At 40.1% G+C, this 27,089-nt stretch overlaps 1 protein-coding gene across 1 annotated transcript in view; it reads right to left on the bottom strand.

Annotated features, from left to right (window-relative positions):
• Positions 1 to 27,089, bottom strand: part of UST (uronyl 2-sulfotransferase) — a gene marked incomplete at its 5' end in the record, with an annotated part of 116,141 nt that overhangs the window by 4,889 nt on the left and 84,163 nt on the right. Inside the window, 2 exons of the mRNA XM_081346782.1 lie at positions 22,522 to 22,679; positions 24,074 to 24,171. Of these exons, the coding sequence (XP_081202908.1) occupies positions 22,522 to 22,679; positions 24,074 to 24,171 (256 nt within the window). The remainder of the gene's footprint in view (positions 1 to 22,521; positions 22,680 to 24,073; positions 24,172 to 27,089) is intronic.

Below are 27,089 nucleotides of genomic sequence, written 5' to 3'. Positions count from 1 at the left end.
CATATATTTATTACTCTTACAGGCTGAACCCGTGAAAGAATGGGAAATACCAGAGGCAATGTTTTGATACAGAGTTCTCAATGTTTATAGAAGCTTTACTCTAAAGACTGGCAATTGTCCAAGAAACTTGTGGAGCCAGATTCTTTCTTCAAACATAACAACATCTATTCTAGCTGATTAAAAATGAACATATTAAATATGTTTATTTTAGCCGATGTTCTTTCATGTTCTCTTAATATTTCAAGGTTAGAAGTTCTGTTTTTGCTTAAACAAATCTCATGTTCAGGTTTGATAACTGCTTAGCTCTCTTAAAAGAAACAAACAAGGAATTATGTGATTGAAGGTATTTTTTTCCTCTTCATCACAAATATTAAATTAACCAGCATTGCATCTGTAATCCATTTCAATCTATTGTTTAATTAATTTGGGGGTGTGGGGTGTGTGATCGTCTATGGGGAATGCAAATTATTTATCAAATTTATATATTGGGAAAGCTGCAGGATCCCTCAATGGGGCAGTGATTTCACTTGCAGCAATAGGGTGTTTTTTCTGCCCAGTTTTGGGAATTGGTAGGGGAAAATCTAGGAGGCAAAGTGCTCCTCTTTTTACTGTTGAAGTTTCTCCTCTTTTCTGCACATATGCACTGTAAAATCATACCCTAAAACAGTGATGGCGAACCTACGGCACGCGTGCCAGAGGCGGCACTCAGAGCCCTCTCTCTGGGCACGCCTGCCGCCACCACTGGAAGCTTGCGCAGGTCCATTAGGCTACCGCTGGTTCCCAGAGCGACAGCTCTGCCCAGCACAAAGGAAGCAAAGCAGCCGGCTAGCAAGCTCGAGTACAGGGGGTGCCAAACTCAATTTCATTGAGGGCCGCATCAGCATTGTGGTTGCCCTCAAGGGTATGGCCAGGGTGGGCGTGGCCTACTGGGTGGGCGTGGCTAGAGTGCGTATGGCCTACTGGGTGGGCATGGCCAGCTCTACATCGTTCGCATCAAGGCTGCCTGTGGGGGCCTGGGCAGGAGTGGGACAGATCTGAGGGTCTCTGGCAGAAGGAGGGTCTCTGGGCCAGGGCCAAGGCAGTGGGGGACGTTCCCTCACTGTTTCCAGGATGGCTTCGCGGGCCACATGAAACCACTTCACGGGCTGGATCTGGCCCCCGGGCCTTGTGTTTGACATGTCTGGGGTAGAGCGTGCCCCTATGCGCTCAGTCGCCCCTGCCTCGCCTTGCCTTGCCCCACAGCAATGGCACCCCTGCCCTACCCCCTGCCTCACCCTGCAGGACAAGCCTCCTGCCCACCGCCCCACCCACCAAAGACCCCCTGGATCTCCCCCATCCTGCCCGGCCCCCACAGGTAACCCCCCATGAGCAGCATCAAGGTGGCCACGCCTAGCCTGGCCACACCCACCAAATCTGCCTTGACTACAGCAACCACGCCCACCCAGTGGGCCATGCCCCCAACCCCCCTGAGGGCACCACAATGCTGATGCTGCCCTGGCACTTTGCTATAAATGAGTGGATTTTGGGTTGCGGTTTGGGCACTCGGTCTCCAAAAGGCTCGCCATCACTGCCCTAAAAATTGATGGCAAATAACTACATTTTGGGTACGTGAACATTGGAACATTATAGGGACACTTTAAAATAAAGAAGAGGAGGTGAGCTATCTCTCAGAGACTTCTCACTCTGAATTCCATTCTTTTTTAGGAAAATATGGATTACGATTATGAATTGTAAGCTGCACTGAGGTCTGAGGAGTAATGAGTCATTTTTAACAATTCAAAAATGAAACATGGGGGAAGGTAGCTGACGGTTCTTTTTCTGCTTTTGCTTCATATTTAAAGCCCATGTTAAAAAAAATCATTTTCTACTTAAAAGCAATTTTAGCAATAGGTGGAAGGAAAGATGATGAGAAAACTAGACATATTTAACTGGCTGGGAGTTGAAGGAACTCATCGTGTCCTTACGCAGTAGATAGAACTTAGATAAGAGTTAGACAACAAGATGAATTCTTTGTATTTTTTTTAAAAAGGTTGACGTATAAAATTATTATGTGGGTAGAAAATCATCAGCGTCAACATTTATTCAGCCTGGAAAGTGGGCTTAATGGCATCCAAAGCTGCTTTGTGAAGGACAGGCAAGGGCTGGGTCAGGGAGGGTGAGGCAGGGTGGGGCCTCTCCAGCCAAAACTTTTGCTTAGTGTTATGGCACCAAGCCAATACAGGTGTTCTGAACCAGCCCTCTTCTCGCAACCCCTAATTAAGAGAAGAGTCTGGAAAGCGTCCAAGGCTAAAAGGCTTCTGCCAAGATTTAATTACGCAGTTAACAAAAACACAAGAGCTTGTCTTCTCAAGCGGAAAAGTTGCTTTCAGCAACCAGCCCCTCCCCAAACACTTCTTTTATAGAGAGCTCAGGGCGTGGTCTCCCTGTGCCTCCTCCCGAGGAGTCCCATAGTCTTTCTTTGTTTGTCCCTGCTCGTCTGCCTCCTGCGTCGGGCGTCCTTGAACAGGGCCAGCTGTGGGTCATCATCCTCCGCACTCTCGGGCTCACACAGCTGAGAAGAGGTCCCCGGCTGAGGACTCTGCAAAGCCTCCAAATCATCATCAGCCGGTTCGTTTCCCTCCTCCCCCACATCTGAGTCCTCCGATACATCGGACCCGGCTGTCGGACCCACAGGCTGGCCCTGAGTCACAACAACAGGATAAGTAAAAGGGTATCACATTCACGACAGTCTTCTGTTTTATTTCAAAACGGCTCTGATTAAGAGTACCCTTAATCATTTATGAAACTAAAGTACTAAAAGTAGACGTTCCCATTTCCCCTTCCTCTTGAGTTTGAACACTTCACAGCACTTAATACGTAAGGAGTCCGATTCAAAAACTGAGGACATCTGACATTAAGAAAGGGGAGGGGGGGAGGAGAGAAGATCAAAATGAGAATAAAACTCGCTCTCTCTCTAGAAAAGTCCACTTGTGACATGGATTCTGACTGTTCTGGCTAACAGCCAGAGAATTACAACCGAAGCCATCCCTCAATCCAGTCCTAAAGGAACAGAGATCCAACTGTCAAGAACTTAAGCTTCTTCAGAAGTAAACAAAATGATAAAGAGGGGAAAGAGATACTAATGTTTTCTTCTGATGACAACTAACATAATTTTCCCCACAGGTTTGCTCTGTCTCTTGGAAAGGGAATATAATTGGATCTACTCTCTTCTGGACTAGAATCATACAGGAAATAAAAGAGGGTTTGAAAAACATTATTGATGGCATTCTTAAGAGTCCTTAAATATCTCCAATGCCTGCATCCAAGATGAACTTTAAACAAAAAAGAAAGGAAGTTGAGATTAAATTTACTTTTCAATTTTTATAGGCAACCATTTTAATGTCCTGCTCAATTGTATCAGACAGCCTTTTTTTAAAAAAAGGCATACAGTTCTGCAGTATATGCCGTCTTGTTACTCTCATTTACTCTTTCCCAAAGTACAGTTATAAAAATAGTTTGCTTAGCAATTATTAAGCTGTGAATTTCCACAATACAGTAGCTCTTTCTTCACTTGAAACACATGGGTTAAAATATTCTACAGTTCTCCAGAACAGGCTACTGCAAAAGCCTCCCTACTGGCAAGCAACTGCATTCCATCACCCCTATTATCGATAACCAATATTACGAACTCTTCCCTACTACAGTCTTAAGCTACTCCTGTGCGTGAACTGGCTGGAAACGAAGCTCACTTAAGAAATCCCTTTACAAACATCAACTCCTTCCTTTGCCTTAAACATTATTATCCCGTTGCTCTGCTGGTCCATTCTTACTGGGGTCTGTAGTTGGTGGAATACCCTTGCTTCTTTACATCTCCCACTCATGCTAGTGGGAGTCCTTCGGGAAAGGGCGGTATATAAATTCAATAAAATAAAATAAAATAAAATAATAAAATAATAAAATAAAATAATAAAATAAAATAAAATAATAAAATAAAATAAAATAAATAAAATAAAATAATAAAATAATAAAATAAAATAAAATAATAATAGTAAAACAAGCAATATTTCTTCTCCTTTCCATGAGTACATTTTTTCAGAATATGTGATTTCTCTTGGTCAGCCTTTTATATGACTCTCTCTCTCTCATGTATGACATCTTCCCATCAGGTGCATTGACTAGTATACCAAAATATCTAGATCAGACTAGACCAGACCACCTTTAATTTGGGGGCTTAAAGGGAAATGTTAAAACTCTTGTTAATTTTACCATTTAAAAAAAAACAAAAGTTCAATGTTCTGTGAAAACTAAGAAATGGATTATGGGAAGCAGATCATTTGTTGAGTTGTAAGAGAAGGTGATAAGTGGAAAGTATTCTCTTTCTCTCTTCTTTTTCTTTACTATATTTTTTCTTTTTCAATTTCTCTATTTCTTCTTTCGTTTCTGCACCTTCCATTTTTTTTTATTCTTTTTTTAGTTCGGCCTAGTTTTGACCGTTAAAATTGTGATCTTTGATAAAATTACTATTGATTTTGGAGAATGGATTTTATGATTCTGGAGAAATGTGTGTTCTGGATGGGGTCATAGTCTTTTATGGATCAGGGTTGCAAATGGATGGCTTTCTGAATCTAGCCCGATGTTGGACATTCATCTAGATTTGGTGCTAAAGAAAGGGATAAATTAAACTCCCTATTTGGAAGACACAAATCTGATTTTGATGGCCTATGAGCTGGTAACCAAGACATAATAACTGTAATGCTTTCTTCATGGAATAGCATTTAAAAATGATCTGGAAATTGCAGCTGACCCAGAATGCATTAGCACAAATGGTGAGTAGTGTCCCCTGCTTTGTGTAGAAACAATCTCATTGACTGCTGATTACTTTCTGACAAAAATTCAAGGTAAACACAACAATACATTAAGACCTACAGTTAAGCCTTACTGCTACAAATTGAAGAAACTTGGCTATTATCTACCTCTCATAGAATAGAGAACAAATTTCCAACTAAGAATATCTCAACTGAAATCTATTATATGTTTGTTGTATGTCTACACTACTCCTGACCCAAGTCAAACTGCATCAGCTCAAGAATGAGTAGCATAAAGAGAAGCATCAATCCAAGCCTAGAAGAAAAAGGAACCTTCAAATCATTGGCTGAAATAAATGTTTGCACTGTTAATAGATTAAACAAAAATGCTCCACAGTAGTTTGATGGAGTTCATATATACGTAATTCTCATTCAAATAGACTGGAAGATTAGATTTTATTGCCACCTACTGGACATTAGACTAACAATTAATCCAAATAACCAATTCAATGTTGTCTCTTTCCCTTCCTGGTGCTTGTAAGTTTTTTATTCTTCCAGATAATGTTGTTCCTTTTTTTAAAAAAATAAGCTTTCATCACCAGTTTATTTCATAAGGTGGAAAATAATGAATTCTGCTAACATCTGGAATAAAATAATTTGTTTAATTTCCTTCAGTGGACTTGAAGTAGTCAGTTGCTTATGGCTGAATTTTATCTTTATCCTTTCTTGCTTCTGGAAACTTCCTTTTGCCATGAACAAAAACATATGTTTTATCCAACATAAATACCTAAAAATCACTTCTGTAGTAAATTACTTTTTATTTATACATTTTCCTACCAGCAGCACCCCAGTCCATTGGCTGCATCACTTTCCACTTTAATACAGATGGCAAGCGCCCACGTGGAAGGCCGAAGCAAAAATGGCAAGACACAATAAATGCAGACAAGGAAATTGCCCAGTTGGACCCAGATGCTGCATTTCAGCATGCAAGGTGGCATTCATCGGCCCAAAACATGGGCCCTGCACTGGTGAGAATAATGCCCGGAAGAAGATGATGATAATTTAGATGCTGGAGCACTGTTTTGCTTTGTGGAAAATGAGACAACAAGAGAAATGGGTTAAAAAAATTAAAGGTCAAAAAATCAAAAGGAAGGTGGTACATTAGAAAATACTTAGTTATAAGCAATAAATACCTCTAGGAGAATCCAGTTTTTAAAAAGGAAATATATTTTAAACTTCCAGCATGTTCTGTATTAAGCTTGGTTAGTATACGGAAGCCCAAGAAATGCCTAGCTATTCACTTTTGCCAGATGAAATTTAAAGCTATTCTGAAGCCATAAATGTGTTTTTTCCCCCTCTCCAAAGTATAGTTCTGAATGGCCAAACAATGGAACAATTCAAAATCTTTAAATATTTGGGCACACTTTTTCATAGCTCTACCAATTTCAGAATACATCCAAAATCAGTAGCAGCAACACAACACAACCCTTTTACGTTGCCAGAGGCCACAGCATATTCCAGCAGCACTAAAGTCATATGTGTCTGAGCATGTATATAAACAAAAGAGCTCAACTGGAATCCCATAGCTCCTTTACCCTTCTTGAAAGGGGTCAATCTAAACCCTTAAGGACTATATTTCAGGTAGCCCTGTATGTACCCAATCAAGTATGGAAGGAGAAGACAGGTCTGACTAAAATGGAAAAGGGTGCAAGGAACTATATTACTATCCATTGGCTACAGTTACTGTTTTCCCAAGAGGGTTTAGGCATTTCCATAAAGAGGCAAGGGCCATTTTATAGTTCCCTATTTGGCAAAGTACCCAGACAATTCTGCTTTATTTTATGTACAGTACAGTTCTTCCTATGAGACCAGTAAGATTTTGTTTCCTTCGATGCAGTTAATTTTGGTGGTCTTGACTAACAACCACAATTTGGATTAGAATTTCCATTGCTAAGCAAGGCCGTTAAGTCAGTCATGCCTAATTTTATGACCTTTCTTGCCATGGTTATTAAGCAAATCACTGCGCTTCTTAAGTGAATCACATGGTTGTTAAGCAAATCCTGCTTGCCCCATTGACTTTGCTTGTTGGAAGCTGTCTGGGAAAGTTGCAAATGGTGACCACATGACCCCAGGATGTACAACCCATTGTAAATACATGCCCATTGCTAAGCACCCAAATTTTGATCATGTGACTGTGGGGATGCTATGACGGTCGTAAGTGTGAAGACCAGTTGCAACTCATTTGTTTCATTTGTCGTAACTAAACAAATGATTGTAAGTAGAGAACTACTGATACTGTTTGTAAAATCCAACACATCTTAATAGCCCCAATTAAGCCTCTAGTTACAAATTTATATTTGGATTTTATTTTGCTTGAAACCAAAAATATTTAATTATATTTATTACCCCGTTAAGCTGTAAAATTCTAGACTGCTACTACTGCTTCTACTGTTTTAATTCCTAAAATCAGGAATTATTTCTTTGGAACAATTTTAATCAAATATAATAGTTATGGGTAAGATTGAGAAAAGAAGGGGGTGGAAGGGTTATTGATTTAACAACCATTTCAATATTTCCCTAGTAAGGACTAGGATTTAGTAGTAGTAATAGGGCGCTGCTGCTTTTTACCCATCAAATTATTTTTTCTCATGGTTTGGAGGTAAGGGAAATTGCTGGTCAGTCAATTGATGTTTTCATTTTTTTCTTCAACATGTCATATCTCTTGCTGCAGTTCTGAAGTACGAGGACAAATAATGACAAGAAACGGTAGATTGTGAAGCCGTTCCATCCTACTTCCAAAAATGAAATATCATGCAACGTCTAGAAGCCATAGCATTTCCACAAATACCACCAAAAATATGGATCAGAAATATAGATGATGACACCTTCACCATAATAAAAAAAGGGTCAATTAGAGAACACCCACAGAACCATCAATAACATTTTTAAAGGGATCCAGTTTATTAAAGAAGAAAAAAAGAACACCTCGCTACCCTTCCTGGACATCCTGATCAGCAGAGATCACAATGGCAAACTAGAAATGCAAGTCTACAGAAAAATCACCCATATTAACCAGGTGCTCCGCTAGCAAAGCAACAACCCAACCTCCCACAAGAGAAGCTGTGTAAAGAACTTTATTTAAATGAGCCCAAACACACTGCAGCAACCAGGAACAGCAGAAAACACAACACGTTCCAACAAAATGGATATCCACACAACTTCATCAAAAGATCCCTGACCACTCAACCCAATAGAGCACAATCAACACAAACCCTAAAAAGAATTACACTGCCATACATCAAGAATATCTCCGAAACCACAAATAGACTACTACAACCACATGGAATCGGTGCAGCACATAAGCCAGCTGAAGCCCTTCAAAACATAAGTAAAGCAAAAGAGAAAAAAAACAGGAATTATCTACAACTTACAAGGCAAGAACTGCAAAAATCATTACGTAGGGCAAACAGGCAGAAGACTGGCAGAACGTATCCATGAACACCAACTGGCAGTCAAAAGGTATGATGGAAATTCTTTAATTTCACAACATATAGATAGATTTTAACTATAGTTTCAATTGGGAAAATGTGACTATCTTAAACCAGGCCAAATCCAAAAAACACCAGGGAATTTCTAGAAGCCTGACACTCTGACAAATCATCGACCAATACACACATAGACATTACCAACATCTGTAGATTATGCAAAAGAGACAATCAACCAGCCCAAAAGAGAAAAAAAACATCAGTAATCAGCAACCAGATCAGCATAGATTAAACTCCAAAGTCACCTTCAGACCAACAATCAAGTAAGCAATACCTCAACCAAGAAACTGCCACAGAGCCATTAGTAAACAGCCCAACCAAAGAATCCCTAAGACCAGACATGTCAAACACAAGGCCCGGGGGCCGGATCCGGCCCATGAAGTGGTTTCATGTGGCCCGCGAAGCCATCCTGGAAACAGTGAGGGAACGGCCCCCACTGCCTTGGCTCTGGCCCAGAGACCCTCCTTCTGCCAGAGACCCTCAGATCTGTCCCACTACTGCCCAGGCCCCCATAAGCAACCTGGATGCGAACGATGTAGAGCTGGCCACGCCCACCCAGTAGGCCATACGCACTCTAGCCACGCCTACCCAGTAGGCCACACCCACCCTGGCCATACCCACCCGGCCCCCTGAGGGCAACCGCAATGCTGATGCGGCCCTCAATGAAATTGAGTTTGACACCCCTGCCTAAGACCATCCCCACCCATTCAGACAGACAAGACACCAGAATATAAACTGACAGCAAACAGCACTCCTCACTGGCACTGATGATGTTACCTAGTTAGGGTAATGAAATGTCTGCAAGAAAACAAGCAAGCACCAAGGACCCCCCAAAAATGAAATAACCTAGCATATGGTTCCTTCTCCTCATGATATTAAATACTCAATTTCCAAGATTATCATTTGCATCTAAAACAAACAATAGTTTATTCTAAAAAATATTCAAAGCACCCAACTATAATAAGCACTCAAAATTGATCTAATTTTTCTCTCTATTTAAATTTACTCTCGCTATAAATCTTATGCCAAAAGCCAAGGTGCTGAAAATCTAGAAGCCTGCTGCTAATCCATTATTCAATTTTAAGCATCACCTTAATATAAGTTTGAGCTAGAACTCCGTGGAAAAAAATTAGCTGAAGCCACTTGCAGTTTCAAGCGGCTCATGTTACAACCAGAGAAAAATCTGCTGAGTGTGATTTCTAACAAAATGCTAACATGTGCATACAATTCTGTTCAGATCTGCAAAAAAAAACCCCAGCCCACATCCCTCACCTTACACTCTGTTGTTAATCTTAACACAAAGTGAGCCTTCTGAAAGTGCAAATCATTATAGCTTTGTATTGTTTCAATGGTTAGTTAATGGAACAATTCATAGCTATAAAACTGAATTTGAAGTGATCATTTAGTCCAGCCATCTTATTTCATCTATTTAAAAAGCTTTCAGACTGACCTTCAATAAAACTCTTGTTCACAACATATAATCATAAATAAAATGCTGGATGAAACTAAATTCAGGCTTCAGATAATTTATGCTAAGCAAATCTCTCCTAAGAAGAGTATCATGAGTAAGAATGCTTTCTATCAACTTTCTTCTATGCATTCAAGAAATCCTCAGCTGTTGTATAACAACAACAACAACAACAACAACAATAATGTTGGAAGGAAGCTTGGAGGTCATCTAGTCCAATCCCCTGCTCAGGCAGGAAACCCTATACCAGATATGTCAAACTCGCGAAAAAGCTGGCTTTTTCGCCATTGCTGGCAATGGGGTAGGCGTGGCTTCCCAATGACGCATCTGGCCCATGGGCCGGCAGTTTGACACCCCTGCCCTATACCATTTCAGACAAATGGCAGTCCAGTCTCTTCTTACAAACTTCCAGTGTTGGAGCATTCACAGCTTCTGGAGGCAGGTTGTTCCACTGATTAAGTGTTCTAACTGTTAGGGAATTTCTCCTAGGTTGCTTCTCTCCTTGGTTAGTTTCCATCCGTTGCTTCTTGTCCTGCCTTCAGGTGCTTTGGAGAATAGCTTGACTCCCTCTTCTTTGTGGCAACCCCTGAGATATTGGAACACAGCTATCATGTCCCTTGTAAATCTTGTTGTGAATCAGTGTCTAATTTCTTGCTTCTGGATTCAACATACAGGTAGTCTTTGACTTACAACCACAATCGAGGCCAGGACTTCTGTCACTAAGCAATGTAGTTGTTAAGTGAGATGTGACCAATTTTGCCATGACTGATAAGCAAATCATGTGATCGTTACATGTCTCTGGTTTCCCCCGTTGACTTTGCTTGTTGGAACTTGGCTGAGAAGGTTGCAAAAGGTGACCCCACGGCCCCAAGATCCTGCAACCATCATAAAGACATGCTGGTTGCCAACAACCCAAATTCTGATCACGTGACTGTGGGGAAGCTGTGATGATCGCAAATGGGAGGACCAGTTACAAGTCGCTTTTTTCAGCCCCTCTGTAACTTTTAATGGTCATTAAATGAAAGGTCGTAAGTCGAGAACTATTTGTTGGTCATGTACAGGGTCAGATTACTCCAGTCTCATCTTCTGAACGGGTGGATTTTAAAACAAACAAAAAAATCAGAGAACAATACTTGAGTGGATAACCCTGACAAGAACTGTATGGCCTGAAGCCGGTGATTTACATCTCTCCAGAAACCTTTCATTAAGGTAAGCAGATTCTTTCCACAAAGTTGGAGGAAGGCCAGTAAATGAAACAAAAGAAGGCTTTTCTTTTTGATGTGGTGCTAAATCAAATCTAGTAGGTTTTTTTTATTACTCTGTACAGTTTCAGGAATTCTGTGTAGTCTTAGTCTTTTTATTTATATCTCAGGTTATGCATGAAGAAATAATAATTGCCCTTAAGCTACACTTGTAATTTATAATATAATTTAGTACCCTAGCAACACTTCTTCCAGGAGTCTGAGCAGAACTGGTTTATATGTACAGTAGGAGAATCAACACCATTCTGTAATCTGCCTAGAGTACTGCATTCTTTCGTAAATGTTCTTTCCAGTTAACCGTTATTTTATCCCCAGCTAGGAAGTTCTGAAATTTACCTTATTTATATTTGAATATTTGCATTTTAATACTTATAAACAAAGGACGCATAGGTGAAAAAAAACTTTGTTACACATGATTTATCAATCTTATAAAGCTTCCTGGAAAAAGACCATTTAGATATTGTATGGGCCACTTAAATCTTAAGTCTGCTGTAATTGTACGGTCAATATGTGAGAGAAAGGTCACAGAGAAAGTCCTTCGGTTATGATGGCAATTGGGACTGGAACTGCCATTGCTAAGCGACATGGTTGTAATGGTTGTTGTTGCGGGATTATGCCGCTTGATGATGGCAGTCCTGTTTTCTGTCATTAAGCAAAGACAGTACAGGTTGTTAAGCAAGGATCTCAGGTAACCTCAACTTCTGACTTCTTGCTGGCTTCCTCTTTGCTTGTTGGAATGGTGAGAGAAGGTTGGAATTTATTTATTTATTTATTTATTTATTTATTTATTTATTTATTTATTTATTTATTTATTTATTTTTAAATTTATATACCGCCCTATTCCCGTAGGACTCAGGGCGGTTTACAGGGAAAATTAAAAGTTAAAATACATGGGTAGGCGTGGCTAGAGTGCATATGGCCTACTGGGCACAACAATAAAAAGTTTAAAAACGTAAAATACAAAATTTAAAAAAGAATTAGACAAAATATAATAAATACATAACAATTAACCCAATAAAACCAAATTTAAAACTGTAGTCAGTCCAGGCCCGATTGTTGTGACAAATGGAACTCTAAGCACCGGTCTTAAGTCTCTCTTCCTCAGCGTCATCGCAAGTTTGAACAGCCACTGAACAAATGGGTGTAACCTAAGAGCCACCCGTATTAAATTTGGGCTGCCTTTTAAACCTTTCCCATCTAAAATACCTTATGGGTTTGTGGACCTCAATTGTAGGGGTACCATAAAAGAGCTTCATTAGCATACGGCCTACCTTTAATGCTTTTCATCTTCTCTTACTGAGAAAGAGATGTAACCAATTGCTGGTTGTTCAGAGTTTCTATATCCTTGGTGAGTTCTCAAATCCTATTCCTGATATATTAGTTACATTAAATTCTACTTATTATATGCATTAGACAATTCTATAACAACAACAAACAGGGGGAAACTGTTTTGGGTAAGCTGTTTTCTCATTACTAGGATAGATTGTGTTGTGGCCATTTCCTCTGCCCACCAGCTCCAATAATTAGAACGGTTAACGGCAAACAGATGCATTTGAATTTTCTACTGATAGGATGAGCCTTTTCCTCAATTTTATCACGGAAATCATTGTACAATGCTCAGCCACAGTATAGTCTCGTATGCAGGAAAATCCCCACTTGGTCAATGGTGGGTCAATAACTTGTCATAAAAACCTGTCTACCTGGGAACCATATTAAGCTCTCAAGTAGATTATCTGACACAAGGCACTTCTTCAAACAGCTGAGTACTGCTCTCTCTCTGCCTTTTGCACATAGCAATAGCAGAGGCTCCACAGGTGACACCCAGGGATAGGGCCTTCTCAGTGGGAGCGCCTGCCCTCTGGAACCAGCTGCCAGTGGAGCTGAGGACTGCTCCCGACCTCCGATCATTCCGCCGGGGTCTGAAGACCTGGCTCTTTGAGCTCTCGGGCCCAGGCTGAGGAGAAATTTATTTTAATTGGGGTTTTAATAGTACAGGGTTGGTTTAATCTTTTTTAAATTGGTTTTTAACTTTTGTATGGTTGATTTTTAACTCCCTGTAAACCGCCCTGAGTCCTCAGGGAAAGGGCGGTATATAAATGCAATAAAATAAATAAATAAAATAAATATAGTCAAGGGCTCTGGAACATAATGGGAATCTTTAGGAAGACTCTGCTTGCCCACTTAAGCATTCTTAGCATTCATCTAGCAGGTTATTCTCTTGTCCTCGTTATATATATATATATATATATATATATATATATATATATATATATATATATATATATATATATATATATATATATATATATATATATATATATATATATATATATATATATATATATATATATATGTATATATATATGTATATATGTATGTATATATGTATATATATATGTATGTATGTATATATATATATATATATATATATATATATATATATATATATATATATATATATATATATATATATATATATATATATATATATATATATATATATATATATATATATATATATATATATATATATATATATATATATATATATATATATATATATATATATATATATATATATATATATATATTTGTTGTTGTTAGCTGCGAAGTCGTGTCCGACCCATCGCGACCCTATGGACAACATTCCTCCAGGCCTTCCTGTCCTCTACCATCTTCTGGAGTCCATTTAAGCTCATATATATATATATATATATATATATATATATATATATATATATATATATATATAGGATAACCCATAGACTAGAGGCATGAGAACACGGTCATTCCCAGGCTTTCTCAACAGGGTTTTCTTGAGTGGGAGAAGAAAGAATGGACATCTTTTGTTTTTCCACTTATGCAGCTTTAGGTTTGGATTTCTTTGTCACTCAGTAGAAGAGGCATTTGCCTCAAATAGAAAGAAACAGACAGACGGACGTACACTTCCTATTTAATTTCCTGTTTATATTTATAGAACTTGTTTCTTTTTGACTTAACATTATGAAGTTGACATTTTGTGGCCTATTTAGGATCATGCACTGTGGAGTTATTTCTTTCAAGACTCACATCCGTTTTATTAATTCTTTGTTGTAGATTTAGTTCTAGTACCGTATATACTTGAGTATAAGCCGACTCGAGTATAAGCCGAGACCCCCAATTTCACCCCCAAAAACTGGAAAAAGTTGTTGACTCGAGTATAAGCCGATCCGCCGTTCTGCAAGCCTCTGCCGCCAGCAGAGGCTCGATCCGCCATTTTGCAAGCCTGAATACACAGGAATACCCTGTGTGGCCTTGGCTCTCCGGGAAGCCCTGGCTGTCCGCTTCCTCGCTCCACGCTGCTATTCGGGGCCCGCGCGTTCCCCCGGGCAAATCGCGGCGCCCAGCAGGCGAGGAAACACGCCCGCTCCAGTCGCCCCCCCTTCCCTCAGGAGACGAAGCAAGTGACTGCCCGGAGCTTACCGAGGACTTGCTTCGGTGCTTCCAGGATCGCGCGCACCTCTCCCAAGCCGCCGCCGTCCGGAGACCTGCCGAAGTTTGGGGAGGTTTGGGGAGGTGCGCGCGCACCTCCCCAAACCTCCCCAAACGTCGGCAGGTCTCCGGACCTCTGCGCCCTGCCTGCCTGCTTCTTTCCGCTGTGGAAAGAAGCAGGCAGGCAGGGCGCAGAGGAACGGAGACCCGGCGACGTTTGGGGAGGTTTGGGCGCCTCCCCAAATATCCCCAAACGTCGCCGGGTCTCCGTTCCTCTGCGCCCTGCCTGCCTGCTTCTTTCCACAGCGGAAAGAAGCAGGCAGGCAGGGGGCGGAGGAACGGAGACCCGGCGACGTTTGGGGAGGTTTGGGCGCCTCCCCAAATATCCCCAAACGTCGCCGGGTCTCCGTTCCTCTGCGCCCTGCCTGCCTGCTTCTTTCCACAGCAGAAAGAAGCAGGCAGGCAGGGGGCGGAGGAACGGAGACCCGGCGACGTTTGGGGAGGTTTGGGCGCCTCCCCAAATATCCCCAAACGTCGCCGGGTCTCCGTTCCTCTGCGCCCTGCCTGCCTGCTTCTTTCCACAGCGGAAAGAAGCAGGCAGGCAGGGGGCGGAGGAACGGAGACCCGGCGACGTTTGGGGAGGTTTGGGCGCCTCCCCAAATATCCCCAAACGTCGCCGGGTCTCCGTTCCTCCGAGCCCTGCCTGCCTGCTACTTTCCGCTGGAAGTTTCTCCTTAGTTCTAGGTTGCTTCTCTCCTTGATTAGTTTCCATTCGTTGCTTCTTGTCCTGCCTTCAGGCGCTTTGGAAAATAGCTTGACTCCCTCTTCTTTGTGGCAGCCCCTGAGACACTGGTACACTGCTATCATGTCACCCCTAGTCCTTCTCTTCATTAAACTAGACATACCCAATTCCATACCCAATTCCCAAACGTCGCTGTGGAACGAAGCAGGCAGGCAGGGCGCAGAGGAACGGAGACCCGGCGACGTTTGGGGATATTTGGGGAGGCGCCCAAACCTCCCCAAACGTCGCCGGGTCTCCGTTCCTCCGCCCCCTGCCTGCCTGCTTCTTTCCGCTGTGGAAAGAAGCAGGCAGGCAGGGCGCAGAGGAACGGAGACCCGGCGACGTTTGGGGAGGTTTGGGGAGGTGCGCGCGCACCTCCCCAAACCTCCCCAAACTTCGGCAGGTCTCCGGACGGCGGTGGCTTGGGAGAGGTGCGCGCGATCCCGGAAGCACCAAAGCCTCGGCCGCGCACAAGTCCTCGGTAAGTTTTTTTTGTTGACTGGAGTATAAGCCGAAGTGGAATTTTTCAGCCCAAAAAGTGGGCTGAAAAATTCGGCTTATACTCAAGTATATACGGTACCCTTCCTGCGGGCAGGCTGCTTGGTGGGCTACTCTGTTTCTCTGCCACCATCTTATCTCAGCTTACTTGCAAGGTTCTTTTGCGGTTGTTGTTTGTAAAAAAAAAAGACTTTTTTTAAAAAGAAATACACGAGACTACAAAATCTAGGCATTAACTGATTCATACTTAGTTTGGTAAGTATTGGGAGCCATATCTATGCAATTGCCTTGCTATTATCCAACCTGAGCCAGCCATTTTTGAACTTAGAAATGTCTGTCACTAACTTTTTGTTACATAATGAAAGTATGAGCCTCTGTTTTCCCTCTGCTCTGAAAATATTGTGTGTCAGGACCCACCCCAAACCACGTCTTAGGAAGACAAAATTCTTGGAGTCAAATCTATTCCAAAAAGAATCTTTACTATGACATGCTTGGTTGTAGGAACGAGACAGGACTTAATATTATTCCACAAAGTAAACCCTTATAAAGAGTTCCCGGTTTAACCCCCCCTTAACCCCATTTGGTCAGTCCCCCATCCTTTCTCTCGTATCATCCATCTCGTGGGAAAAAGGAAATTAGGACCCTTCATGTTTATTGCTGTCTCCTGTGACAAAAGCCAGATGCTAGCCCCCCCTTTTGTTTCCCCAGTTCAAAAGGCTTCTCCTTTCCTTTGAAATGCCTATTGCCGGTTCAATACACATCTATCCTCTTCTCTTCGGGAGATGGCAGAATCCATGGAATAATGTTTGAAACATTCCATTCATGAATATGATATAAATGGATTCTGACATTGTGCTTGATTGAAGTTTACTTTGTGACTATTGGATAGCAAATGCAAGTGATAAACCCATGTAGAGGAATTTTTATGCACTGTAGTAAACACCAGTTCTAGATGCACAAATGACTGAAGCCTTATGGCTCCTGTTCAGATAAATGTATAATTTATATTTATAAGCATGCTTTCTTTTCTTTTCTTTTCTTTTTTGGTGCCTAAATCAACATTAGAGCAACATTTTCTTAATTAATAGATGTTATTCTTTCTTTATATGAAAATACTCCAAGCAGTAGTGTTCCAGCTATACAGTATTTATAAAAGGAACAAAAGTTGTTTTTAAAAAGTGCTACCTAATCCTTTTTAAGATTATCATTACTCTATAGATAATTTTGATTCTTACATCTTCTGAAGGAAGGACGGCAAAATTTGTATTCCCTCATTTTTTTCTTGACAAAATATAAAATCTGACAATGCAGAGTGCAAATTGGATGCAGAGTGTTGGCTTTTTAAGGGTCTATTTTATAACTGTAAAAGAAAAGAAGAAATGTAGTGCCACCTTCTGGCCAAATCAAGCTACTACGAATAGGATCAATAGAAATCTATAAATACAAGTAGTTCTTGCGTAGCGATCATTTGAAGTCCCAATGGCACTGAAAAAAAGTGATTAATGACCATTTTTCACACTTATGACTGTTGCAGCATCCCCATGGTCACATGATCAAAACTTGGATGCTTCGCAATTGGCACTGCTGTGTAGGTTCTGAGGTTTTGCTTGAAAAAAAAAAATACAGGAAACCAGAAGCTGCCTTCAAGCTTCATGGTTTTTATTCAGCTGAACAAAGACTGGCTTCTCTAAAAGAGAGAAAAAGCCCCAGATATCAGAAAAGCCTTATTTTATATCTTCTTTGATTACATAGGCAATTCACCCAGCAAAACTGACACACAAAAGATAAAGACTTCGCCCTTTAAGGTTGGCACACTGTAGATAAAAAGAAACCAGAAGTAGCTAAAAATGTTCCCTTTTGGGTGTTTCCCCAGCAACACCATATGTTCCCTTTTGGGTGGTTTAGGTGTTTCCCTAAGACACCATATGTTCCGGGGTGGGTTAGGATATTGGGTGTTTCCTTTGCTGTCCTTTTATGACCTTGCATTCCTGGTTCTGCAAGTGGCCAGAGATAGAGGGGCCATCTTCACGTATTCACAATTGATACTGTCCCCTAAATAATAATAATAATAATAATAATAATAATAATAATAATAATAATAATGATGATGATGATGATGATGATGATGATGATGATGATGATGATGATGATGATGATGATGTTGGAAGGGACCTTGGAGGTCATCTAGTCCAACCCCCTTCTGAGGCAGGAAACCCTATACCATTTCGGACAAATGGCTGTCCAGTCTCTTCTTAAAAACTTCCAGTGTTGGAGCATCCACAGCTTCTGGAGGCAGATTGTTCCACTGGTTAATTGTTCTAACTGTCAGGAAGTTTCTCCTTAGCTCAAGGTTGCTTTTCTCCTTGACTGGTTTCCATCCGTTGCTTCTTGTCCTGCCTTCAGGCACTTTAGAAAATAGATTGGCTCCCTCTTCTTTGTGGCAGCCCCTGAGATATTGGAAGACTGCTATCATGTCACCCCTCGTCCTTCTCTTCATTAAACTAGACATACCCAATTCCAGTAACGGTTCCCTATATGTTTTAGCCTCCAGTCCCCTCATCATCTTTGTTGCTCTTCTCTGTAAGTCCAGGTCAACAGCATGTATTTATGAAGGTTTCAGTGTTCCAGGCTCATGTGACCTTTTGCGACCTTCTGACAAGCAAAGTCAGCAAGGAAGCCAGATTCACTTAACAACAACATTACTAACTTAACATCTGCAGTGATTCACTTAACAATTATGACAAGAAAGGACCACAATAGGACCTATTATATAAGATGAACTTTTGAAAAAAGAGCTTTGTAATTCTTTGTCGTCCATGAAATCTGATTTTCAAACCTTATGTGGGAAAACATTTAACTGCAAGACATTTAAGCTAAAAGAAAAATACTGTTCGGTTTCTTACATCCAAAAGAATTCCAAAGCATTTCAGAGGAGAAACTATTCTTCAAGCATGCATTTTATATTTTAAATATATAAATAAATATTTAGCCCCAAAACAGATAAAGGACATTCTTGAATTAAGTTTAGGTTCTGGTGATGCATCCATTTGGTTTTCTTCGCAATATTACGGAAGGGCTTTGTCAATTCTGAAATGCTTTCCTTCAAATTCACCATCTAACCATCATCCATGGCACCTCCAGTGGGCTTTTATTCCAAAAACTAACCCATGCTTTCCTTACTTGAAATCAGTCCAAGTCAGTTGGATATTCTTAAGTTAAGTATACTGTATATATGTATACGCTATTACAGACTATTGTCCTAGTTTAGTTTCTTTCAATTTCCCCTTTCAGTGTTGAACCTATTTTTTTTTAAAAGGACTGACTTATGCACTAGAATCTAGAAAGCCAGATTGGCATAGTAGTTAAATAATTGATTTAGGAAAAGTCCAAATTTATCTTCAGCCATGGAAACTCCCTGGAGGGAATTAAGCAGTCATCCTATTTTCATCATCTCAATCTACCTCATTTTGGTGGTGGAGAAATTGTATTCTATATAATCATAATAGTAAATTTGGAAGGGACCTTGGAGGTCATCTAGTCCAACCAGCTGCTCAGGCAGGAAACCCTATACCATTTCAGCCAAATGGCTGTCCAGTCTCTTCTTAAAAACTTCCAGTGTTGGAGCATTCACAGCTTCTGGTGGCACGTTGTTCCACTGGTTAATTGTTCTGTCAGGAAGTTTCTCCTTAGTTCTAGGTTGCTTCTCTCCTTGATTAGTTTCCATTCGTTGCTTCTTGTCCTGCCTTCAGGCGCTTTGGAAAATAGCTTGACTCCCTCTTCTTTGTGGCAGCCCCTGAGACACTGGTACACTGCTATCATGTCACCCCTAGTCCTTCTCTTCATTAAACTAGACATACCCAATTCCAGCAACCGTTCCTTATATGTTTTAGCCTCCAGTCCCCTAATCATCTTTGTTGCTCTTCTCTGTACTCTTTCCAGAGTCTCAACATCTTTTTTACATCATTGTGACCAAAACTGGATGCAGTATTCTACGTGTGGCCTTACCAAGGCATGGTAAAGTGGTATTAATACTTCACGGGATCTTGATTCTATCCCTCTGTTAATGCAGCCTAGCACTGTGTTGGCTTTTTTGGAAGCTGCAGCACACTGCTGGATCATATTTAAGTGATTGTTCACTAGGACTCCGAGATCCCTCTCACAGTTACTACTATCGAGCAAGGTACCACCTATACTATACCTGTGCATTTGATTTTTCCTGCCTAAATGTAGAACCTTACTTTTTTCACCATTGAATTTCATTTTGTTAGATAGCGCCCAGTGTTCAAGTCTGTCCAGATCCTCCTGTATCTTAAGCCTGTCTTCTGGACTGTTGGCTATTCCTGCCAGCTTTGTGTTGTCTGCAAATTTGATGAGTTCCCCATTTATCCCTTCGTCCAAATCGTTGATAAAGATGTTGAAGAGCACTGGGCCCAGAACAGAGCCTTGGGGCACCCCACTACATACTTCCCTCCATGTAGATGTGGTTCCATTGAGGACCAGATGCTGAGTACGGCCAGTCAGCCAGCTATGAATCCATCTGGTGGTGATGCTGTCTAACCCACATTTTTCTATCTTATCAAGTAGTAGGTTGTGATCTACTTTATCAAATGCCTTACTGAAGTCCAAGTAAATTATATCCACAGCATTCCTCTGGTCCACTAATTTTGTCACTTGGTCAAAGAATGCAATAAAATTTGTCTGGCATGATCTGTTTTTGACAAACCCATGTTGGCTTTTAGTAATGATTTTGTTTGCCTCTAGATGCTCACTTCCCAGGTATTGAGGTCAGGCTGATAGGTTTGTAATTTCCTGGATCCATTTTTTCCCCCCTTTTTTGAAGATGGGAACTACATCAGCTCTTTTCCAGTCCTCTGGTAGTTCCCCAGTGCTCCAGGGTCTTTGAAAAATATAGTTCAGTGCTTCTGAGATCACATCCGCCAGTTCCTTGAGAACCTTGGGGTGTAATCCATCTGAGCCTGGTGATTTGAACTCGTCTAGGCTGGACAGGTGCTCACTTACCATTTTCTTGCCTATCTTAACTTGTGTTTTTATTCTGTTTTCTATGGCACTGTTTTTGATAGGTTGGTCTGCTTTTTCCTTTTGGCTAGGCCAGGGGTCAGCAACCTGAAACTGTGAAAGAGCCACTCGGAACTGGTTCCCTCACAAAAGGAAAAACTGGGAGCCGCAAAAAATGTGTGCGCATGTGCGTACATGCGCGCATGTGCAGAACAGGGTTTGACTGAAGAGTGGAGACAAGGCGAGATATGCACCTACCCTGCATATTTGAATTGATTGGTTGAACTTTTTTAGTCCCACTTTTTTTTGGGGGGGGACTGCACATGGCAGAGGACTGGGAGCCGCAGGAGATGGCTGAAAGAGCCGCATGTGGCTCTGGCTCCAGAGCCGCATGCGGCTCTTTCAGCCGTCTCCTGCGGCTCCCAGTCCTCTGCCATGTGCAGTCCAAAAAAACAACAACAGTGGGACTAAAAAAGTTCAACCAATCAATTCAAATATGCAGGGTAGGTGCATATCTCACCTTGGCTCCTCTTCAGTCAAACCCTGTTCTGCGCATGCACGCATGTACGCACATGCGCACACATTTTTTGCGGCTCCCAGTTTTTCCTTTTGTGAGGGAACTGGTTCCGAGTGGCTCTTTCACTGTTTCAGGTTGCTGACCCCTGGGCTAGACAGATGCAAAAAACGAGTTAAAGAGTTCTGCTTTCTCTCTGTTGCTTGTCACCTTCTTGCCACTTTCACCCACTAATGGACCAATCATTTCCCTCACCTTTTTCTTGTTTTTTACATGTTGAAAGAAGTTTTTGTTATTTTTGACTTTGGTCGCAAGCCTTAGTTCATTTTGAGCCTTAGCTTTCCTCACTTCGTCTTTGTAGGCTCGGGCTATATTCTTCTTTCAGCAACAGAAGAAAGTTAGATGGTACCAAGTCAGTCCTGACCCTTCGGCTGGATATCAGTCTGGAGCTTATCTAGGTTCCTTCTTGTGTACCCTTTTTTGTGTAACAAGTTTGAATGACTAACAACTAAAAGAGAACACTTTTTACAAATGACCATGACTTCAGCCACTTCCTTATTCTGACAAGGATTAGTCAACCTCAAAGTTGACAAGAGGCTAGGTTGTTGATGTCCCACTGTAGCCTATTAAGAATATCAGAGTGCCAAAAATATATATACTAGTTAAAGTATTTGTTTAGAACAAAGGAGAGTCAGATTTATGTCTGTTCTTAGCTACAGAAACTCATTTGAGTATCCTTGGGCACTCACTATCTTTCAACCCAAACTCAAGAGTTATCAATGTGGGGAAGACTAGAGAAGACCTACACGGTCTTGAACTCCTGGGGAAGATAGAAAATCTAACCAATAAATTTTTACTAATCTAAATAGCACACAATAAACAAGTACAGTCTGATAACGATAATTATATACCTTTCATAAAATGACTGACCTATATGACAAATAAATAGATTTCCTAAATTAATAGAGAGATCAAGTAGAGCAGCAGTTTTTATTCTGAACCATAAAAAACAATTACTGATGTACAGTGCTTTCTTTGTAAAAGAAAAAGGTGCCAAATCTCACACGTCATACAACCCGCCTTGCCTACCCTACAAGGTTCCATCCAAAAAAGGTGCTGGAACTCCATTCTGAGCGTTCTATGACAAAAAAAGCCCTGCTGATGTACAATCAAGTGAGTTACCTGGGTTTTTGTAGATGCTGAGTACATCCTTGAAATAATGAGGTAAAAATCTTTCTAATAAAAGCAGCACATCCTCTAATTCTTCCAGAATGCCCACAAGGAGGAAATTTTCATTCACATTCATTTTTGCTCTTTCGAGGGCCCATTCACCAGGTTCCCTTAAAAAAAAGTTAACAATATTCTTCAAACTGAACACACAGTCTACTAGAATATAAATCACCACATATGAAACAACAGTCATTTTAATGATAACTATAAAGGCTTCAGAGCCATATTTATTAGAATGTTCTAAAGTACCTTGTAATTAGCTTTTTGAGATGCTGATATACACTACAGGTAACTTTTCATAACATACGCACTCCAAATAATTTGTATTACAGTATAGCTCCAATCACTGGACTATTATTCTCATTAGCCATGTCTAAAACATTGGGACTGTGCATTGGAGAAGGGTGCCTACAGGGCCAGTATAATATCATTACATTCAGCCATTCAAAGTAACAAAGCCAGTCCAGCTATTTTGCTAAGTGAAATACGTAAGTAATGAGTTCTCTGATATTTTGTTTCATCTAAGAACAGGCTGCAATGAAAAGTTGAAGACTGTCAATCTTAAGAGGCTTTTGAATAAGGAAAGAAGTCGAACTTATTTCTATTAGCTATTTGTGCTTTTTCTAAAAAAATACACTACAGGTAGTGCTCAATTTACAACAGTTTGTTTAGTGACCATTCAAAGTTAAAATGGCACTAAAAAGTGATTTATGACCTGTTTTCACACTTAGGACCATTGCAGCACACACATACCATAGTCACATGATCAAAATTCAGACACGTGGCAACTGACTCATATTTATGACAGTTGTAATGTCCTGGGGTCAACTGATCACTTAACAACAATTTCACTAATTTAAAAACTTCAGTGATTCACTTAACAACTGTGGCAAGAAAGGTCATAAAATGGGGGCAAACTGACTTAACAAATGTTTCACTTAGCAACAGAAATTTTAGGTTCAATTGTGGCTGTAAGTCTAGGACAGGGGTAGGCAACCTCGGTTCTTTTATGACTCATGGACTTCAACTCCAGAATTCCTGAGCCAGCTGACTCAGGAATTCTGGGAGTTGAAGTCCATGAGTCATAAAAGAGCTGAGGTTGCCTACCCCTGATCTAGGATTACCTGTACTGTAGTACAGGGGTCCCCAACTCCTGGTCCGTGGACCAGTACAGGGCCGCTGCATGCCAGCAACCAGTCTGCATAAACAAGCAAAGCACCATTTGCAAGATGCAAGCAGCACACAAAACCATGCACCCTCCTGTCCGTGCAAAAACCTCTCTCCACAGAACCGGTCCCTGGTGCCCAAAAGGCTGGGGACCTCTGCTGTAGTATACAGTCAGATAACAACCTGAAATTCAGTGTCCTTCAGATTACATGATTGTGACTTTGGTTAGAATGTTGGTGCTGAATCTTTTAAATCTTAACTCGTTGTAGATTCCCTGAACAGTAAGAAAAACTTTAAGAAGACAAAAGCTAGAAGAAAAGGTAAGTTTGTAAATTACCTGCATCTTGGATGCTGTCCACAGAAATATGGAATAATATAAAATAACCTGGGATTGGAACATTCAGGATAGTTCTCAAGAATACATACATTAATATCCTAAAAGGGAGGGGAAGAATAGAAGGAAATGAATAAAAAAAACCCTTTAAAGTGAGTGGTTTGAATAAAGTAATCCAAACAAATACTGCGTAAATATACACTAAAAGCATTTTGTATTTTTTATTAAAACAGCTAAACCTTCTTGACTGAGAGAAGCTTCTGCAGCGCACAGTTGCATTTCAGGTTTTTAAAAAATGTTTTTAAGCAATAATAACTGCTTGAAAAAAATATTAAATTATATATGGTGTGTGTGGGGGCGTGTGTGTGTGTGTGTGTGTGTGTGTGTATACATTATATACCAGTGTATCATGAAACAGCTGCATAAAAAAAATCAAGCTCAGACAGCACCAAAGACCCCTCATTGCAATCCTGAGCTACAAATATTCTCCTTTATCAATATATAAAGCATTTGGCATGGTGTTTACATGCACGATAAATCTTCAGGGGTACTCTGCATGCTGAATAAATTTGGAGATATATTAAAAAAAATGAGATAGAGGAAAATGTTTTTACAGTAGTGTCTGGAATATTATTCAATCAATGCATTTGAAATATTGTATATTCTAATGTTTCATATGCGTTCTGAAACTGGAAAGTTCAGAAATATCACTAAGCTAATGGTCCTACAAATGTGCACTTAAAGCATACTATTTCACAGGGTATTTACTTCAGTCTGGTTAAGTAATTAAAAGATATCATTATATTGCATTTACAGCAATGTATTTTATCTTAGCTGTTTCCAGAAACGTTATTTCAAAAGAATTCCTTACCTGCTGATGGAGAAATGACATTTTATCATTTTATCAATCAGATGATAAGTCTTCCAACTGTCCTTTCTTAGGTAGCAGTTTTTCCTTCTTTTTAAGCTCAGTTTCAATTTTAAAATATATAATGATAAAATTTTCTGATTTTTATACAGCTATAATAGTTTTATCACACCAAATCTGTATATTAAATTTTTATATGTGTGTGTGTGTGTGTGTGTGTAAATTTTTTTTTCAGCCATGAGAACAAATAAGTTTGAAATGATCATATCAGTCTCCCTTTATTCTTTGTTAGCAAGCCAAAAAATTTACACAAATATGAGCTGCCACTGCTGTGGCTACTGCCTGTAGATGGCCTTGGGCTAGGCTGAAACAGGAAACAAGATTTGTCCCGTGTCTGGGACTAAGCAAGTGTATTCTGAATGCAAACATATGTGTGTGTGTGTGTATGTATGTGTGTGTGTATATATATAACATATTTAATGGTTCCCATAGTGCTCCTTAGGGACGCGGTGGCTCAGTGGGTTAGGACGCTGAGCTTGTCAATCAGAAGGTTGGCAGTTTGGCGGGTCGAATCCCGAGTGCCGCGTAGCAGAGTGAGCGCCTGTTACTTGTCCCAGCTTCTGCCAACCTAGCAGTTCGAAAGCACGTAAAAAATGCAAGTAGAAAAATAGGGACCACTGCGGTGGGAAGGTAACAGCGTTCTGTGCGCCTTTGGCGTCTAGTCATGCCAGCCACATGACCACGGAGACGTCCTCGGACAAGCGCTGGCTCTTCGGCTTTGAAACGGAGATGAGCACCGGCCCCTAGAGTCGGAAACGACTAGCACGCATGTGCGGGGGAACCTTTACCTTTTACCTTTACCTATAGTGCTCCTTATGCAAATCCTTTCAAACTGGATTAATTTTACCCCAACCTAAAACAATTTAGGTTATTTGAAAACACTGATAAACATTGGGTGATAAGAAAAAATAAAATTAACAAATATTCTCAAAAAATTAAGACTGTTTTTTATAATATCGCAACTATTTATTAATTAAGTCCCTTTTCTTTATAAAGAAAATAAGAAAAAAGACAAAAACAAAAAAAGGCAAAAAGAAAGAATGAAAAGAAAGAAGTAGCTCCTGATTTTCTTCACAGCAAATATTAAGTACAATTACAAAATTAACTTTTATTGCAAGGTTACCAAAAAGCTCTCTTTTTTCTATTAAATATTTTTGCTAAACATCAAAAACATAATAACATCATTTTTTTCTATTCATGCAAAAAGGTCTAAAAGGGATTCTGAGTCAGCAATAAACATAAATCTTGTCTTCTCTCTAATCACGGAACAGAGTTTGCAATTCTGCAAGTTCCGTCATCTTCACTAGGTATTATTCCATTGGGGGTAGGGTCTTTCTACTTTTGAGCATATCATAATCTCATTGCAGAGTGGTGAAATTTTCTTGCAAATGTAGAGCTTTTCACCATGTTATTCAGTCAAAAAAAAATTCCACGCGTCATTATTTAAAAATCCTTTTAAAAAAAGAGAGCCATAGTTTTTAAATTTGTTCCATTCATGCAGAAAAAATATATGTATATTTACAAAATCAATAGCCTTTTATAAAAAGGATAAAGTTACCTGAGTTTATACAAAAGATGTAAAGATATAATGCTCTCCAAATCACCTATCATTTCTTTCATTTATTACAGTGGAACAAAGTTTCTGCTTTAAGAAAACTTATCCTAAGACACTTTGCTACTTCTCTTTTATCTTCCTTTCTCAAATATTTCATACTGGAAAAAAACCTGGTGTAGGAAGTAAAAAAACTATTGGCAATAAATTTTTTAAGAACTATTGCTACATCCTTGAATGTAACCTATCCATCCATGACAAATGATGAAAAATGTTAAAAATGGAAGGCGATTTGCCCTATTAATTAAGCTGCCAATAGAATGAAGCCATAACAATTAACTAGGTGTAACAGTAATATTGCTATATTTTCTAAATGACAATCAACAATTTTTAAAATATAAAATTCTTGACATTAAATTTTAATCTGGAAATGCTTGTCAGTCGCTAGAATTAATGGAAGTTAAATAAACTATATATCTGAATTACTCCACAGTAACAGAATAAGGGACGCGGTGGCTCAGTGGGTTAGGATGCTGAGC

The sequence above is a fragment of the Vipera berus genome, assembly GCF_964194415.1.
Source record: "Vipera berus genome assembly, chromosome: 1".
NCBI lineage: Eukaryota > Metazoa > Chordata > Lepidosauria > Squamata > Viperidae > Vipera > Vipera berus.
Note: the sequence above shows the minus strand (reverse complement) of the source record. Positions and strands in the feature narration are given on the sequence as shown.